Below are 17169 nucleotides of genomic sequence, written 5' to 3' on the forward strand. Positions count from 1 at the left end.
CCAGGAATCGGGCTGAGACCTCTGGCTCGGACAGAGGTGAGTGCTTAGGTCTTCACAATGCTGCTCAAGGCAGAGGTTCACCACTCACAAAGGTAAGAGTGCTCAGCTCCAAGAGACCACTGGAAAGCTTCTGAGCAGAGCCTGTAAAGCAACTCCCAGCCTGCTATGTGGCCACTAAAGCAATGGCCACAAGGAAATCCACTGTCTGTCACAATAGCTGAGTCACCAAGCCAAAGTAAGGCATGCCGGTCGCCACCCACTGGGCCGTGAACCAGCTGAGACAGGACAAGCCTTACCACAGGAGGCCCCTGCCAGGCTCCATGGAAACCACAAAGCGGCTGTCCTTCCAGGCTGTGACAGTGATGAGCTGGATGATAAATACAGAGCCAGCGCCAACTTCCCACCCGGTGCCCAGGACACCAACTGCACCCCCTTGTGAACTTCCACTGTCAAGAGTCTGGACTTGACCTCCTCCTCTCGCTGTCAGGGCCCTCAAGGCCACCTCAGCACTCAGGCCCGTGTGCAGGGGGACACTGCCACCACCCCAGACTCCACCCATCCGGGGCAAGCAACCGCGGCGCCCGCTAATAAGGAAACCGTGATTGATCCGCTGAGGTGAGGCTTCCTCAAGGAGAAGCCAGGAACGGACCAACAGGTAAGAGGAACAGGCAGCTCGGTCTGCAGCGGGACCAAAGAGTCACTGGGCAAAAACACAAGCGGCTGCAGCAGGTTCACCTCGCCCAGCAGCAGCAGAGGCCAGGAAGGAGCCCGAGGGGCATGAGAGGAAAGACACCCCACTCAGGGAAGTCAGGGACGGGCGGGACACAGCATGATGGGAAGTCATGCCACCTGCAGCCTCCTGGAGCCCACCTCCACTCCCAGGGGACCATCCCGTGCCACTCTGAGGGACATGCAGCCTCCCAATCCCCTGATCACCTCCGCTGCGTCAGACAAGCCCCGGCAGCCCGGTGGGAGGGGGGCTGACAGCGGGCCCCTGCCCTGCGCCGTGCTCTCTCACCCATCTCCTTGAACTCCTCGTTGGTCAGCTCCAGCCACGCGGCATCCATGTCGTTCAGGTCGTATCGACACACGCTGTCGGCCAGCGCCCGGATGTCCACGTAGCCCAAGTCAGGAGGCTCAGAGCCCGAGGACACTATGTACTTCTTGGGCCTGATGAACATGAGGGATTTCTCTTCCGACACAACCCTGGTGGACAGGAAGAGAAGGCGGCCACATTACCCGTTCTCCACCTACAAGCAGGTTTATCAGAAGGCCCCAGATGGAGCCTGCTTCTCTGACGCCCAGATGCCCGGGTTGTCCCCAGTTCACAGAGAACACAGGCCTACAACCCAAACACCACACAAGAGCCCAACTAGGAAACACTGCAGAAGTCTTCAAAACCTCTTCCAGGACACCAGCAAGCCTGCCACCAACTACAACTCCAGTGGCTCAGGCCTGCTGCCAGGGGTCAGTCATTACATCACCTCCACAACCAGGCCTGCCCAGCCCTGCTGGAGGTCACCTGCCAGCACTGGTTTCTCAAGAACATCTGCAGGAGCAAAAATGGCCCCTCAAGCTGGACACACAGCACATGCTGGAAAACAGGCGGGGGAGGGGGGCCTGGTCTCATCTTACCAAGGGGACTGGAAGAGAAGAATGAGGCCTCAGCCATCCATTAAAGAAATCTAAGGCACCCAACTTCCCAGCCGAGCAGGGGACTCTCCCAATGTGAGCCTATGGCCCCAGAACAGGAGCCCAGGTGTCTTCTCCCACTCTCTCCCCCAACCTGTCAGCCCCTGGAGACCAACTGCCCACCTCAACCTACTCACATAAGGGCAAGCCCGCTCCAGCCAGGAGCCACGGCCCCCAGCGTCCTCCACAACCGTGCTTCCACAGTCTGCACCAGTGTCAACAGGTGCCCAACAAGTTACAGAAGCATTTTCATCCTCCTTAAATTAACATGGTGCTTCTTTCTACAGGGTACTGAAATGAGCAAAGAGAAGGGACTTCTCCCTCCTACTCAAGAGACAGCAGGTCCCGAATGAAAGCCCCACGAGGGGGCGTGCTCTCTGCTTCTGTCCTGAGCAATTCCACAAGTGCACCTGGGCTGGGCTGCACCTCGGGGAAGGAGGCAGTCTACTGCCTGTGCCCTGCAGGGCCCAGTGGGCACTGTTCCACAGGCTGAACTCAGCCTACAAGCTCTGGTGGCTCCTGGAGGCGACCTGAGCCTGCCCATCCACCTGTCTGAGATCCCTAATGGCAACAACCAGACCCAATCACGCACCTAAAGAAACACAACAAGGTGGGCCAAGAGGTGAGGACAGGCCATGCTCAGCAACAGAGAAGGCGGCCTCCACGCAGTGCCTGCAGCTGAGCAGGTACTCAGTCTCTCCACATCACGAGGAGGAAATAAGCAACCAGGCAGCCTGACCCTGGAGTCAGCAAGGACTCACCCTATGAGAGGTGGGGACTTGTCAAGTGGATACAGAGATCAGACTCAAAAACCTTCTTCCTCTAAAACCCTGCTCTGTGGGGTGCAGTGGCCCTCCCCTGCAATCCCAGCAACTCAGGAGGATGAGGCAGGAGGATCGCAAGTTCAAAGCTAGCCTCAACAACTTAGTGAGGCTCTAAGGAACTTAATGAGATGAAAGACTCTGTCTCAAAATAAAAACTGCTGGGGATGTGGCTCAGTGGTTAAGTGCCCTGGGTTCAATCCACGGTATTAAAAAATAAGGGCTGGGGCTGTAGCTCAGCAGCAGACCGCCTGCCTAGCATGCATGAGGCACTAGGTTCAATCCTTGGCATGACATAAAAAATAAAACAAATAAAATAAAGGCATTCTGTCCATCTACAACTACAAAACAAAATATTTTTTAATAAAATAAAATAAACCCTGCATGGCAGGTCTCCTCGCCTGTTCTCCAGGGGAATGACCAACCACTGCAAGCTACGGCCCTTATGGTTCCTCCCCTAGAGAGTCTTCCCCAGAGCCCATGCAGAGCACGGCAGAGAGCAGCAGGGAGGTGCCAGTCACTTCCCAGAGTGCCCTGGGCACCTCCCCAGGGTGGCTGATCCCGACTCTCTGTGCCTGAACTGTCTGTCATCCTCGCTCACCCATTCATCTGCAGTCCTGGCTCAAGCATGCTAGGTGAGTACGCACCAAGGAAATACATCCCAGCCCTTCTTATTCTGACTCAGAGACAAACAAGGCCCTTTGAGGCCCAGGCTGGCCTCAAACTACTCTTCCTGCCTCAGCCTCCTGAGTGTCTGGACTCTGGTGTGCGCCGCCTGCTGGGCTCTGCTACACTTCCACTTTCACTGAGACTTCACATTATCTGGATGCTAATTTAGAACCCTCTCCTGTCGGGCTCCTGGCTGGAAAGAAGGAGACGCAAGGATGGGCAGAGGCACAGTCCTGTCCTCGGGGCACCTCTACCTGGCCACAGGCTGCGGGATGGTCCCCGGGCTCACAGGCACCTGGACCCCTTTCTCCCATTCCTGTCTCCAGGGATCTGCCAACACATAGTACTCGTCCGGGTTCAGCTGGTAGGAGTCATGCAACTTCATGGCGGTGATCAGGTCTGTCCTAAACACCTGCAAGGGACAGAAAGGGACACTGACATTTGACATTTGCATTCTTTCCCAAAGTGATGGCAGCTGCAGGGTAACCATGGAGCTGCAGGGTAACAAGGTCGCTGTATCAACACAAAACAAGGCTGACATCCTGCAGAAACCCTGCATCTGACACGCCCTTTGCCTCACAGGTCTGGAGTGGCAGCAGCTGGCAGAACTGCCCTCTTGCCCCTTCTGTCAACACAAGCAGATGCAGCAGTGACTACACCAACATCAACAAAGAAACCTTGCTGTCCTCTGGGAAACTTCTAAGAACTCTCTGTTCACCAAGGAAGCCAATGACACCCACCACTCAGGATGCTCTCTTTTACATGTTTAAAAATAAAACTCATTAACCATAACAACCTCGAGTCAAAACCTTCTAGAACTGCCAAGGCCGTATCCTCCACACTCGCCACCCCCACCAGCCGCTACCTCCTGGACACCAGGCTCTGGGCCGGAGTCTGGGAGGGCAAGGTCCAGGTTGACTAGGACCAGGCAGAAACACATGCCTGGAAAAACACTGGAAGAAAAACAGCAGCAGGCCTCTGGGGTGCAGGACAGGACAGGCGTGGAGTAACAGCACGTGTTTCCCACACACCATTTCACCTGGCGTGACTTCTGCCCAGAAAGCACCATTTATGAGGGGAGAAAGGGGAAGAGAGCCCTCTCTCTACCTTGCAAAAAAAAAAGAACCTCAAGACTCCAAATTACCCTCTTCTAAGACAGTACCCCAATTCCTCATCACAGACCAAAAGGAGGGAACTGCAAAGGGCCCCCCAGCACCTGCCCCTGCGCTCACGGGCCTGCAGTGTCAAGCAAGCCTGACCACGTGAGGGCAGAGCACACCTCCCAGCCAAGGGTGCACGCTGGCTCCTTCTCAGGCCTCGGCTCACTGCAGACTACAGGCCGCATATAGAAGCCCAACTCTGGCGTCCACATGGCTCTAAAGTTGCTTTTGGCAGAGATGGGGCATGCATCTGTGAGCTGCCCTCTGTTTACACAAGTCACAATGCTGAGCTCTCCTCAAGACAAGAAGTTCTTTCTTGTGCTGCTAAGCACAGTTCACATCATATGCCTGCTAATAGGTCCATATTTGTTTTTCCTGGTAGCTTTTCAGGCTGGTGATCACTTTAATAAACTTCACCACAATAAGGCAATGACACAATGAGGCAGTGTCTCAACTAAAAGGCCACTTCTCCACACTGCCATCTTTATGCTTGTTTTCCCTGGATGCTACTCCTCATCTCTATGGTCCCATCAGTAAGCAAGAAACCTAGTCACACGCCTTCCATGAAGACCTACATGCATCCTGGGTTCCTGTCAAGCCCAGAGTCCTGAACCAGATGCCCAGCGCATTGTCTTGTCCTCCCTCAAAGCAGTCCCTTACAAAGCAAGGAAGTCTGCCAAAGAAGGGGAACCCAACGGCAGCAACAAGATGAGAAACAGCAGCCACCATCCTCCACTGAGAGCCGAGGAGGCTCTGATCAAGAGCTGAAAGACACCCTAAAATGATCTAAGCTTCCAAAGTCCCTGACAGTTCAACGTGACTGCTTTACTTAGAAAAGTGGTCTGGGGCTGGAGATGTAGCTCAGTTGGTAGAGTGCTTGCCTCTCGTGCACAAGGCCCTAGGTTCAATCCTCAGCACCACAAAACAAGAAAAGTGGTCTGAACTCAGAGAAAGTCACAGGTCAGGGAGCAGACCGGCATGAGGTCCCTGGTGCTCAGGGTCTCCCCCTCACTACCTGGTGCAGGCACCGCAGGGGTGTGGAAGGGGATCCACTTACATGCCAGGAACCAACCAGCTTCTGTGGGGCTCTTGCACACCTGCACTGAAACAGCAGCACGGTGTAAACATCAGAAAGGTACTTCTTGAGGTCGTCAGAAACATCAGAGGCAGCACAAGGGATCAAAAAGAAGAAATAAAAACAAAAGACACCAGTACCCTAGAAGGAAGTGAAAGCAAAAGGCCTGGAATAACCCAAGGGATGGAACGGCCACCTCCTCAGCAGCATCTGGCCTAATGCAGAGGCCCCTCCTGGGCAGCTCTCTGCAATCCTACAGGACATGCGCGATTTCCTGGAGGGTGTCCCCGCACACCAGCCAACTCCTCCACTGCACACAGCACCTCTGGAAGCTCCCACAGGCACCTCTGAGGACACCTCTCCACAGGGCCACTACAGAATGGGGCCTACTTTGAAGTCCTCCATCAAGAGGCGACACAAAACCAGAGTCCAACAAGCTCTTTCCATAACATGCTCATTCGAAATCCTCTGAGCCCAGCCGAGGTAGTCAAAGAGAACAGCCCAGAACAGGTGGGATCTCTAACAAAGCAGAGAAAGATGCACCTAAAAACAAGTGCAGGTAGAAAGACACACAACAAAATATGGAGCAGCAGGGGAAACAGAAGAAGAGGAGAAACAAATTAGAATGAGGGGAAGCCTTAGCATAATCCCCAAGCAAAACTCCCAGATTATGTTGGATTGTTGCCAAATAAGCCACAAATTCATGGCTAAAACTAACTTGAGGCTGGCAGTGACTTGGCAGCAGCTGAACCGCTCCTCTCCTGGCCAGAGGGAGAGCTGTTGGGAGCCAGCGAAGATGGAACAGGAAAGGAAAGAAAGAAAACAATTAATCATAACAACTAACGGTTATTGGGCACTCTGTGTGCCGGGAACAGTGCACGTGCTTGGCATGTAGGCGCCTCTGCGTATTAACCCAGTCATCACAAGAACCCTACGAAGCACAGACCTGAGTAACCCCCTCCTACAGCTATGTACACAGAGGCACAGAGAGGTTAACGTGCCCAGGACTGCACACAGACATCGGCCAAACAGGCGTCTGGGGGCAGCATGTCCTCATGCACACGCGTGGATGGCATGCGGAGCCAGGCAGGCGTGCAGAAGTACCTCTGAAGGCTTCCGGTCTTCATGTCTGGAGCAGGAACTTCTCCTGTGCTGGGATCGAGAGTTCTGAGACCATGTAGTTGACAGGCCTGGAAAAAAACAAATATCCCAATAGGGGTCACTGGGTTCTCGGGAGCTTCCTGACCCAAGCTCACCAAAGCTCACCTAGGGGCAACACCCAATGCCCTCCCCTGGATCTCAGCCAGAGCTCCTCAGTCGTCTCCAAGCACACCGAAGGCCAACCCTAGCCTAGAGAGTGCATGGGTGCTGTGTGGGGACAGCACATACAAGGACTGAGCACTTCAGAACACAATGCTGATGGTGCCTGTGCTTCCTAAGAGGCTCTAAGTCTCACATTCTTACATACAAACTGAAAAATGTCTTCATGAAGCTTTCTAAATGCGAAGATCAGTACGCTGAATCCTAAGACAATGCTCTAAACATTGAAAAAGAAAAGTCAGGGGGAGACGGCGCCACAGAGCATAAAAATTCAGTATCCCCAGAACAGAAAGCCTGCAAGGAACCCCAGAATTGCCCACTCTGCTTTTCCAGGAAGACACCACGGGCTCTCTCCCTCCTACTTCCATCCTAGCAAATGGCCTCTCCCCATCATGGCACCCGGGTCTCCTAACTGCCAAAGCTGGACGCTGCTCTGACCTGAGACTTCTCTGCAGCGCCAACAATTCCATCCTGCTGTCACACCCCCTCTGCCTCAGAGGCTGTCCTCCTTATCAGGGACCCACTGTGGATTCTGCTTCTGTGCACCTGTGAACACTGGTCTTCCCACCCTGGCACACCCAGAGGACCCAGCAGACCTGCACTCTTTAAGCTCCAGACCCAGACCCAGCCTCTCCTCCATGTCAGACAGCAACCCTTGGGTGCTGAGTCTGTTGACTCAGCATTACAAAAACTGAGTTCCAGTTCACCCAAACCTGCTCTGCCTCTCCACCCATGCCTACTGTGATGAGCACCGTTACCATTTCTACTTGAGGTCAGAAACCTTCAAGTCACCCTAGAACCTCCTGCTCAGAACACATCCAGTCCTGTGAGTGGCCGAGTCATCCACTCAACTTTCCCATACCTCCACCCCTGCCACTGCCTCCTGCTAATGCCTTACATGGACAACTGAATGGCCTCCTCTCTTGGATGCCAGACTGTTGCCAGAGATCCAAAACAGCACTCACAGCCACCTGCAGGTTTTGTTCATCTTCCTAAGAACTCACCTCCAATGTCTATCTTCAGCAGCACCTGATTTGATAAACAGGTGGCACCACTTCCCGGAAATGAACAAAATCCAAAAAAATTAAAAGCCAAGCGTCTGAAGGAACTGCCATTCTACCAGTTAAGCCACCTGTCACTCAAACAGACGCCCTCATCTCTACAGAATCCAAATAGGGGAACATGGAATCAAAGCACTGGTAAGACCTTGGGGACATTAAGAAGTAGATCCTGCACCTTAGTCTGTCATTAGATTTGCTATGACCAAGGGATTTCCAGCTTCACTCTGACAGGGAAGGCATCAGTGCCACCTTTGAGCCTCAGTCCTGAGCTGTTCTTAGGTCAACCGAGTAGTTACATTGGCAGAATGAGATTTCCTTCAAGCAACCCCTTGGCATTTTGGTAAATGTTTTAGAACATCCTTTTTAGCTGGGCATGATAGCACACGCCATCATCTAGTGACCCGGGAAGGCGAAGGAAAGAGAAGCATAAGTTCAGGGCCAGCCTCAGCAACTTATTGTGTCCCTTGACAAGTTAGACCTCGTTTCAAAATAAAAAATATAAAGGACTGGGGATGTGGCTCAGTGGGTTCAATCGCCAGCACAAAAACCACGAGGAAAATTCTTCCTTGAAAGTAGTAAGTGGAACTGGGGTAGCACATTTCCCTAGCATGCACAGGCCTGAATCCCATCCCCAGGACCACAAAATAATAAAAATAATAATTATAATTTTAGACCCTGAACAAGAATGCTTCGTTCTCACATTGAAAAGAAACATTCTGGGCGCACTGAGGTGAGCTCAGCTGGCTCTAAATTGGTCACTCCTGGAAGAAGGAAAGGCAGAAGCCACATTAGAAGCCTAGAGAGGAAATAGCTGGGCTGCTGACTCTTCAGAGAGGCCCTTTCTCCACCCGCTGGTCCTACAGGACATCCTCCAGCAGTCTGCAGGCTCAAAAGAGGGAACAAGGACACTAACTGCATGGAGAGGAGTCCCAGGAGGTCCAGGGTGGGAAACAGAAGACCCAGGCAGGAAGGGAGGGCTCCCTTACCATGGGAAGGACTATAAATAAACAAAGCTAAAATCTTTAAGAATCACCCCTCTGCTGTAGTTTAAAATCAACATGAAGTAGAACGTGGAGGGTCCTTAGAGAAAAATACCTTCAGGGTTAAAACAAACAAATTTGCTAATTTTTTGGGTCCATGATCCTCTTGCCTCTTCTGGGATCTGTAGCTTCCAGGGGTCACAGGAAGCCTATAGCTTTAAGGACACAGAATGCGCCCCAGTGACAAACCCTCACTTGGAAGCTTTTCCCAGGACTGCTTTTATAAGTCTTGAAAACCAGTGTCTGCACCACATTTGCTTTCAAAAAACATATCTCTAAAGATACTACAAATCTGGTATCCAACAGTATTAACCAAGGCAACTCTAGTCCATCCGAAAACAATCTGTTCCTTTTCATTTACCTAGTGCTAATATAATGCAGAGGAGAAAAAGAAGTTAAAACTAATCCTATTAGACCACTTGGTAGGCCAGGATGTGGCTCGGTGGTAGAGCATATGCACAGCATGTATGTGCAAGGTCCTGGGTTCCATGCCCAGCACCACAAAAAAAAAAAAAAAAAAAAATTATTTGATTCATAAGAAAACTCACTTTAAAGCAAGGGAAACACCAGAAAAGCTAAATTTAATTTATCATTGACATAAGGAATGTTCTCAGCAGCTCATTTACGAAAGTTAAAAACTGGATGGAAACAACCTAAAAAAATCCATTACCAGACTACAAATGAATAAACAAACTGTGGTACATCCATACACTGGAACACCAGCCAGCCATCAAATGAGCTATTAATACCTACAACATGGATGAATAATGAAATAATTATGCTGAGTAAAAGAAGCCAGACCAAAAAAGGATCATACTGTATTATTCCATTTATATAAAGCTCTGGAAAATGCAAACTAATCTATAGTGACAGAAAGCAGATCGGAAATTGAAAAGTGGGGAAAGTGGGAAGGATTACTTTGATTTTGATGGTATCATGGGTGTAAACATGTTCAAGTTTATCAATGTGTACACTTTAAATATGTGCAGTTGCTATGTCAATTATCCCTCAATAAAGCTATTTAAAAGCTACTGTCAGCCCGGGGCTGTGGCACATGCCTATCTAAAATCCCAGCAGCCTAGGAGATTGAGACAAGAGAACCACAAGGTCAAGACCAGCCTCAGCAACATATCAAGACCCTAAGCAACTTAGCAAGATCCTGTCTCTAAATAAAATGTTTTTTAAAAGGGAAGAGGGGCTGGGGTGTGGCTCAGTGGTTGAAGGCCCCTGGGTTCAATCCCTGGTACCAAACTAAATAAATATATGCTATTGTCACTGAGATGTTATTCAGCGGAAAAGGAAAAGGAACTTTTCTATCTTATCTTGCATAGGTGGTTTGAATAAAGCTGAGACGTCATTGATGAACCAGGTGAGAACCTGGTCCAAGGGACTGAGGGAGCTGCTCAGCCTGTGTTCAGTGGCAGGGCACAACTGCTGGAGATCTCTCTTTCTCTTGGTTTTTGTGCTCGTATCAAAAGCAGTTATTCTATCAAGAGCCCCCAGTATAAGGCACAGAATTTATAGCTGAGTCAGTGCTGAATACATAAATTCTCAATTAATACTTCAAATATTCTCAATTAATATTTCAAATCTTTCAAAAAAAAGTAGACCAAAAAAAATTGAGTGACTGGAACCAAAGGTGGCAGCCAGGACTACACTCCTATTTCACCTAGCAGAAGAAAACCAGGTCAAGGAAGAGAGCGACATTCAAAGATCCATTGGGGGGCCACTGCCTCCTGCCTAGGAAGCACCTCCATCCAGGGACACATTCATGGCAGTGACAGGCATGGTGTCCATCCACCAGCATCCCTTCCTACAGCCACACTCTTTCCAGGAAGCTCCCAGAATATTATCAAAGCAAAAATAATCTGCATTCCTTTTCAATTAAAAAAAAAAAGTTGGGTTTGGGGGTGTTGCTCACAGCCTATCCAACCTCAGCATCGCCAAACAAAAGCCATGCTACAAAACACTTTCTGACGACAAGCCCAGGGGTGCAGGTTCAAACCTGCAATGATGCTATTTAAAACAGTAGCAGGACTAGGGACAGCCATCCATACTCTATTAAATCGCGGGCCCTGGCTGAAAACCGTAATCCAAGAGCACACGGGGCTGGGCTGGGCTGCACTTTCTGTTTCCAGATGCTGGTATTTAATGATGCAAACTAGATGAGGAATATGACTAGCAAAATGCTTCATTTTTGGCTCTTAGGAGAGAATCCAGGAACCCTAAAAATGTGGTAATAATGACTAACCTTATTTTATTACCACACACGAGGTAAGATTATCACCCGAGGTCAAGTCCACTCCAGTGACAAATTTAAGAGACATAAAATTCTTGACATGTACACTGATCAAAGAACAAGTCTATACTAAACTGTCTTACATTAAACACAGGAAAAAATGAGTGTGGGGGAAGGTTGTGTCTTGTTTCAACATCCCCAGTCTCCATCGAGGCAGAACCTCTGGGGATAATTCAAGTTCTAGAGATCACAGCCAGTGTGGACCCTGCCACGCACAATATTCTTGGCCCTCCTTTCTGGTCCTACTGCAGAGGCATCTATTACTCCCCTCTGAAATATTAAAAACAGCCTTCTATCTTGCCCTAGATCTAAATAAGGAGTGGCTCTAAACACAGCTCAAGCACCTTCCAAGCACACCAGCTCGCCTGTTGCACCTGCAGCAAGAGTTATGAAGCTGGAATAATGGAGGGTCCGTGCACACACCATGAAACTCAGCCTGTGAAACCATCTGTCACTGGCTGCACACAACCCTCCACATTGGAGATGCAGCTTCTGGACATGACACGCTGACACGCTGACACGCTGCTGCATCCTGCTGCGTTAAACCCACTGAGCCCTAACCAGTAGGCACAGCAAAACTCTCAGCCCCTGTGCACAACCAGAGGGCTGGCTACCCCTGGGCAAGTGAAGCTGCCACTCCTGCCTCGACTGAGCATACCTAAAGCTCTGCTGGTCATCAACCTTAACCGCAGGACTGAAAACAAGGTCTGCCTCAACTGCCGCTGCTATCTCAAGCTGACCCTACACCTGCTGGGCTCTTCCACCCCGGCTCAGCTGACCCCTGTGGTCCCTCTCACTTCCACCTTCTGAAAAACAAGACATCTCACACACTCAGAGCTGGCCCACACCAGCGGACTGAAATGCACACACATGGGTCTTCAGCCAGCTGATACACAGGCATGTTCATAGTCACCCAGCACTCCTGCCCACGGCCAAGTCCCAGGACCCAGAAGGTTCATCTCTGGATGAGTCGCAACAGGAGAAGAAGTGGAGGGGGAGGTGCCCTTTAGAGGAGACCATCACAGAGGCACGTGAGTGACCAAGCACAGCCAGTCAGATATAAGAAAGTGAAGGTACAGTACAGTGTGGGGCTCACTGAATGAAATCAGCAGTAATAGGGCCCAAAGCAGAAAGTACAGCCAGAGAGTCCAGAATGACAAGTGCGTAAGTTCATGCTCGTATCACAGCCTGCACTGCTAACAGGAAATCAGGGAGTTGGGATTTCAGCTCACTCCCCTCTCCGCCCATTCGCTGTCAGAGATGATGGAGCAGAACCCAGGTGTTAATTGAGGCACGAATTTCACATGGAAGTTGGGTGGCCCTGGAGGGCCTCACCACACCTGCTATAAGCCTGCCTTCCACAAGGAGGTCAACAAAACCCTGAAATTTAGCAAGTTATCCAGGAAGCCATGCTTCACAACTTCAGGAACAACCACAGATGTTCAGAGCCCTTCCACCAGCCTTTGCAAAAGGGAACCAATTTCCCTCTTTCTGAGGCACCAAACAAAACCACCAGAACCAATGAAAACACCGTTTGTATCTGGCTACCTCACCCAACCAAAGACCTCATGACCTGGATGGGGTGGGGTTTTGCCAGATAACACTAATCTTCATTTTAATAGGAAAAATACCGAAGGATACAGATCAGAGCTATGAATTGGCCAGACAACCAGTAACATATAATTCCTGCCAAAAGAAGGGACACTTGATGTTTGAATTATCCTCTGTAGATAAAATGAAATCTTTCAAGTTTTGGAAACAATGAACATATTGGTGGAACCAATTCCCACATTTGCCAAACCCCTAAGGTCAGAGGATCCTGGATGGGAAGCAGGAAATTAAAGGGCCTGTTTCCCTGGGCCACACCCTGGCATGATGTATAACCTCAGAGTTCGGCTGAGCCACCCGGTCTCAGGAGCCCAGCAATTACAGAGCTGCCTCAAACCCAACACTATTCCATCTCACTGCAGAGCTAGGCCTCCAGGGCGCCTGGAGAAAGACTGCAAGACCACGCCTGCAGCTGGACGAGGGCTTCTGCCTGGCACAGAAAGCGCCATCTATCCCCAACTGTAAATACCACACTGGTACTCCTCTGGGCCAGGCCAGGAAACAAAGCCATGGGCTCCAGGCTCAAAGAAGGCAGGGCCCAGCATGGCTGTGGCCCCATGCTGACGTCCGCCACTGCCTCTCCTGTACTTAGACACATGCTCTGCACTAAGCTGGGAACTACGGCCAAAATGTTGTCAGGCCTGCAGGCTGGAGCAGTCAGGAGTGGCCAGTGCACAGGCCAAGCCCAGCTGAGCAGCAATGGAAGCAAACACTATATCCGGTGGCGTTCCCTCTATAAGACCCTACACCAGGGGCAGTGGGCATGCCCATCCAGTCCCCAGTACATACAAGAAAGATGGCTCTCCTGTGCAACTGAGTGGGCTGGTGTACCATGAACCAGCTGCCCCAGGAGAATGAAAAGCGGGCTCCTGGTCTAAATATGCAAATGTTTTTATGAGGCCTGGCACTCAACCAGAGCTGCTTGTTCACCACTACCATCATCCTTCATGATTACCAAATCATTAAGTGCGGACAGGCAGCCACAAAGCATCAGCACCCCTCTCACAATAAGCCACCCTATGACCAAAGCACGGCCTACCTTCTGCCAGCAACCAGCATTCCTCTCCCATGCTCAGGCCAGGGATAGCAGAGAACTGGGTTTCGGCACCTATGCAGCTAATCCAACTCCAGCATCCTAGACATATTTCCCTTAATCCCAGGCCCACAGGAAAGGCCACCTCGGGGGTGCCCTTCTGGTGGACTCCTCCTCTTCCATCTCAAACTGGTTAATGCACTTTCAGATCTTTCAGATGAGGCATCTTCCCTTCTGGGGCTGCTATGAATTGCACTGTGCCCATTACTGTGAAGCCCTAACCCCTCATACCTCAGACTATGACCATATGGGAAGCAGCATCTGGAAAGAACAGACTTAAATGGACCTTAGTCCAATCTGACCAGTGTCATTAGAGGAAAGACCATGTGCGGTCACAGCAAGGAAAAAGCCAGTGGGTAAGGCCTCAGAAGAAACCAAGCCTGCCAACACTTTGATCTTAAGATTTCCAACTCTAGGACTATGAAAAAGAAAATCCATTTCTGTTTGTTAATTCACCAGGCCTATGGTGCTTTGTCATGGCAGCCTGAGCTAACTAATACTAGGGGTTTTGAAGCTAGCAAGAGCCTCTGGACAGGAGTCTACAGTGTGTCCAGAGCTGCACTACACAGAGTGGCGGCCACAAGTGGAAATCACTAGCTGCACCGGGATTTATAAATCTGTGCTTATTAAAATGGAGAAGTTTAACTTCAGTTCAGTTTCCCTAGACTACACGTTTCCACACCACTAGACAATTCTGGTCTAGAAAGGGACAGGTTCTAAGCGAGCGCACACGCACACAGAACTTCAGCCTTTCATTGGGCACTATTAGTATGTGGAGATGATTCACAAGACCTTCTTCTGATAAATTCTGAACCTATAAAGCAAGGCTTCTTTTTTAATTGCTTCAGGACAAAACTGCAAACCCAAGCAAGCAGCAAGGTTTACTGAGTACTTAATAACTCAGGAGGGCACTGACAGGTCCCGTGGGGGACTGGAAAGAAACACCAAAGCCTGCTTTCTCCTGAGCAATAGTAAATACTGGAGAAAACAAGGAGTAAAAGCTGTGAAACTCTAAGTGGCTCAAGTTCAGAAGGCAGCACCCCAGAACACTTAGACAGGTGGCTTCACCTGCCTGCGGGTGAGTCAGCCCTCAGTACCAGTCCCTCAAATACCAGAAAAAGCCCTCTCCAGAGCTGACACTAGTAGGCTCCCTACTTCTCCCCTCCCTGCTCCCAAAGCCAACTCAGCGGCTCCTGCTGCCTTCCCAAAGGCCCCATTCCCTTAGCCCCTACCCCAGCCCTTCAGGCATGGTCAGTCTACCTGGGGTCATATCTCCAAACAACTGACCGCCCCTCCCAAGGCCAGCGGTTCCAGGTGCAGCACTCCATGCCTGCACCCAGGCCCTTCCGCAGCTTTCCAGGCTTCAGTGCAGCCCACTATGGCAGCAAAGCCTTGCGTCCTCATTTGCAGCTTTTAATTTGCCGACATTAAGAGACCAAGAAACTAATGACAGCGTGTTGGCCAAAATCCCGTTTCATCCTTCAGGAACAGCAGAAGTTCCATGTCCTCTAGCAGCATCCCGGGTCCGGTCCCCACCCCACCCCACCCCACCCCCGTATTCGTGCATATCTGTTTCCAGAGCACATATGACAGACAGCTCTGGAACTGACTTCCTTCAGAGCAGATTTTACCCTGAAAGCAGGCCCATTCCTTCCCATCCCACAGCACAGCATCCTCCCCTTCAGGTGGCCCCCAGTTTAATCTGTACAACATCAAACAGAAGCTAGAGGGCTAGAGCTCAGGCACTTTGCTGTGTGAGGGGAGCTCTTCCCTAAGGAGCCTGTTGGCGTCTCCATGCAGACACTGTGACATTTATTTTGACTGTCTGGAAGCCAACTCACTTCTGGTGGAAATGTGAGGGTGCCAGTCGCAGAGTAGCAGAGTTAAGCAGCAAGCACCTTCAGAGAAAGCCCAGGGAGAGCGGGCCGCAGCCTCAGCCTAGGGAAAATTCCTCCAGTCACACCAGGTGGCCCTCAACCTCCAGCAAAGGAATGGAACTGGTTAATAATCACCTGGCTTGGAGGACGTTCCCTTTTCAAAAAGAGCAACTGCAAAGTACCTTAAATGATGTTTAAGAAAAACAGCCACACCAGTGACTCCTGGAACCAGATTATTCATCCCTGGATAACAAACAGGAAGCCTCAGGTATGCAATCGACCTCACAGGGAAAAAAGATCTGGTTACAGACCTACAGTATCACACTCCAGTGTGCTCAGCCTGGGGCTGCCCCTGACCTGCTGATATGCAAAGGACCTCAGCTATTTAAAGCATTACATTAAAAAATCATGTTTTAACACTGCCCCAAACCCTGGAAGGCTCCAGCAACAACAAAGCAGGACTTACTGCCATTGTCGTCAGAATCCTCACTGCTGCTGGGAAGGCGACCTCGTTTCATGATCTCCCCGGGAAGCAGCAGGCAGCCTGCAAGGCAATGAGACAGCACTTAGCCCAAGATGATAACACACAATCATCAAGTTGTGCTCAGATGGTGGCCCAGGATCTGCAGCAAACAAAAGCAAACAAATGCTTAAGTAGCATTTTGAATTGCAAACAGTGGAAAGACCAAAGATGCATGATTAGCTGCAATAATTAACAGAACAGGTTGGGGGGGGGCGCTCTTGTCAGCAGGTCTCCTAAAGGTGCCAGGTTTCTCTCTATAGTCCCTTGAGAGACCACTGCTACAACCACCTCAGGAGTCTCTAACTGACAAGCAGCAAGCACTGCAGGAGCAGACCCAGGGCAACCAACTCCCTCCTTGCTATGGACTTCCCCTTTGTATGTGTCCCTGGGGGGCAGGGGACAGGTGGTGTCTGAATGTTTGAATTTTTACACTGCACTGGGCATGACTGCACTTCTCTGGCAAATTTTTACTAAAATAATCCTAAAAGCCAAGTCAACTTAGAGTTCCAGAAACAAACCAGGCGGGTTCACAGGAAGACAAATGTCCCCCCAACCCTCTCCACTCACGGCAACTCGCTGCAGGACGCCATACCCTCGGTGCAGACCCCTCTCTTCTACCCATTAGGAAATGAAAGCCAAGAGGAGCAACTTCTCCAAGGTCTCTCCAAGGTCACACCATGGCACAGAGCTCAGGACCCTCAGTCCAGTGTCTTCCCTCGACCAACTCCTTTCAGGTCCAGTACAAGCAAATCCACTAAACTAAAATATCGGTTTGTACAAATTCCCAGCCCACCTGGCCCACTCTTTCAGGAAGCTGGTGGTGACAGGCATCGAGCACCACTCAAGTGACAGCAAGACTGCATTTAGGAAAGAGGAGGTGGGCAGAGACTGAACAGTCACTGAGCTTTCGCAGATGAAATCACAGTTACAT

General features: G+C 50.5%; 1 protein-coding gene across 8 annotated transcripts in view; it reads right to left on the reverse strand.

The window, feature by feature from the left end:
• Jade1 (jade family PHD finger 1) overlaps positions 1-17169 on the reverse strand; it is a 54239-nt gene that overhangs the window by 19699 nt on the left and 17371 nt on the right. For 5 of the 8 annotated variants that reach the window (XM_076864208.1, XM_076864210.1, XM_076864209.1 and 2 more), the window contains exons 2-5: positions 16182-16259; positions 6522-6607; positions 3437-3594; positions 1019-1206 (exon numbers count right to left, since the gene is read on the reverse strand). In XM_076864208.1, coding sequence (XP_076720323.1) covers positions 1019-1206; positions 3437-3594; positions 6522-6607; positions 16182-16233 — 484 coding nt within the window. In that variant the 5' untranslated portion in view covers positions 16234-16259. Of the gene's footprint in view, positions 1-1018; positions 1207-3436; positions 3595-5399; positions 5483-6135; positions 6174-6521; positions 6608-16181; positions 16260-17169 lie in introns of those variants that run through there. The other 3 variants (XM_076864214.1, XM_076864215.1, XM_076864216.1) reach the window with 3 other exon arrangements.

The sequence above is a fragment of the Callospermophilus lateralis genome, chromosome 8 (genome assembly GCF_048772815.1).
Source record: "Callospermophilus lateralis isolate mCalLat2 chromosome 8, mCalLat2.hap1, whole genome shotgun sequence".
Lineage (NCBI taxonomy): Eukaryota > Metazoa > Chordata > Mammalia > Rodentia > Sciuridae > Callospermophilus > Callospermophilus lateralis.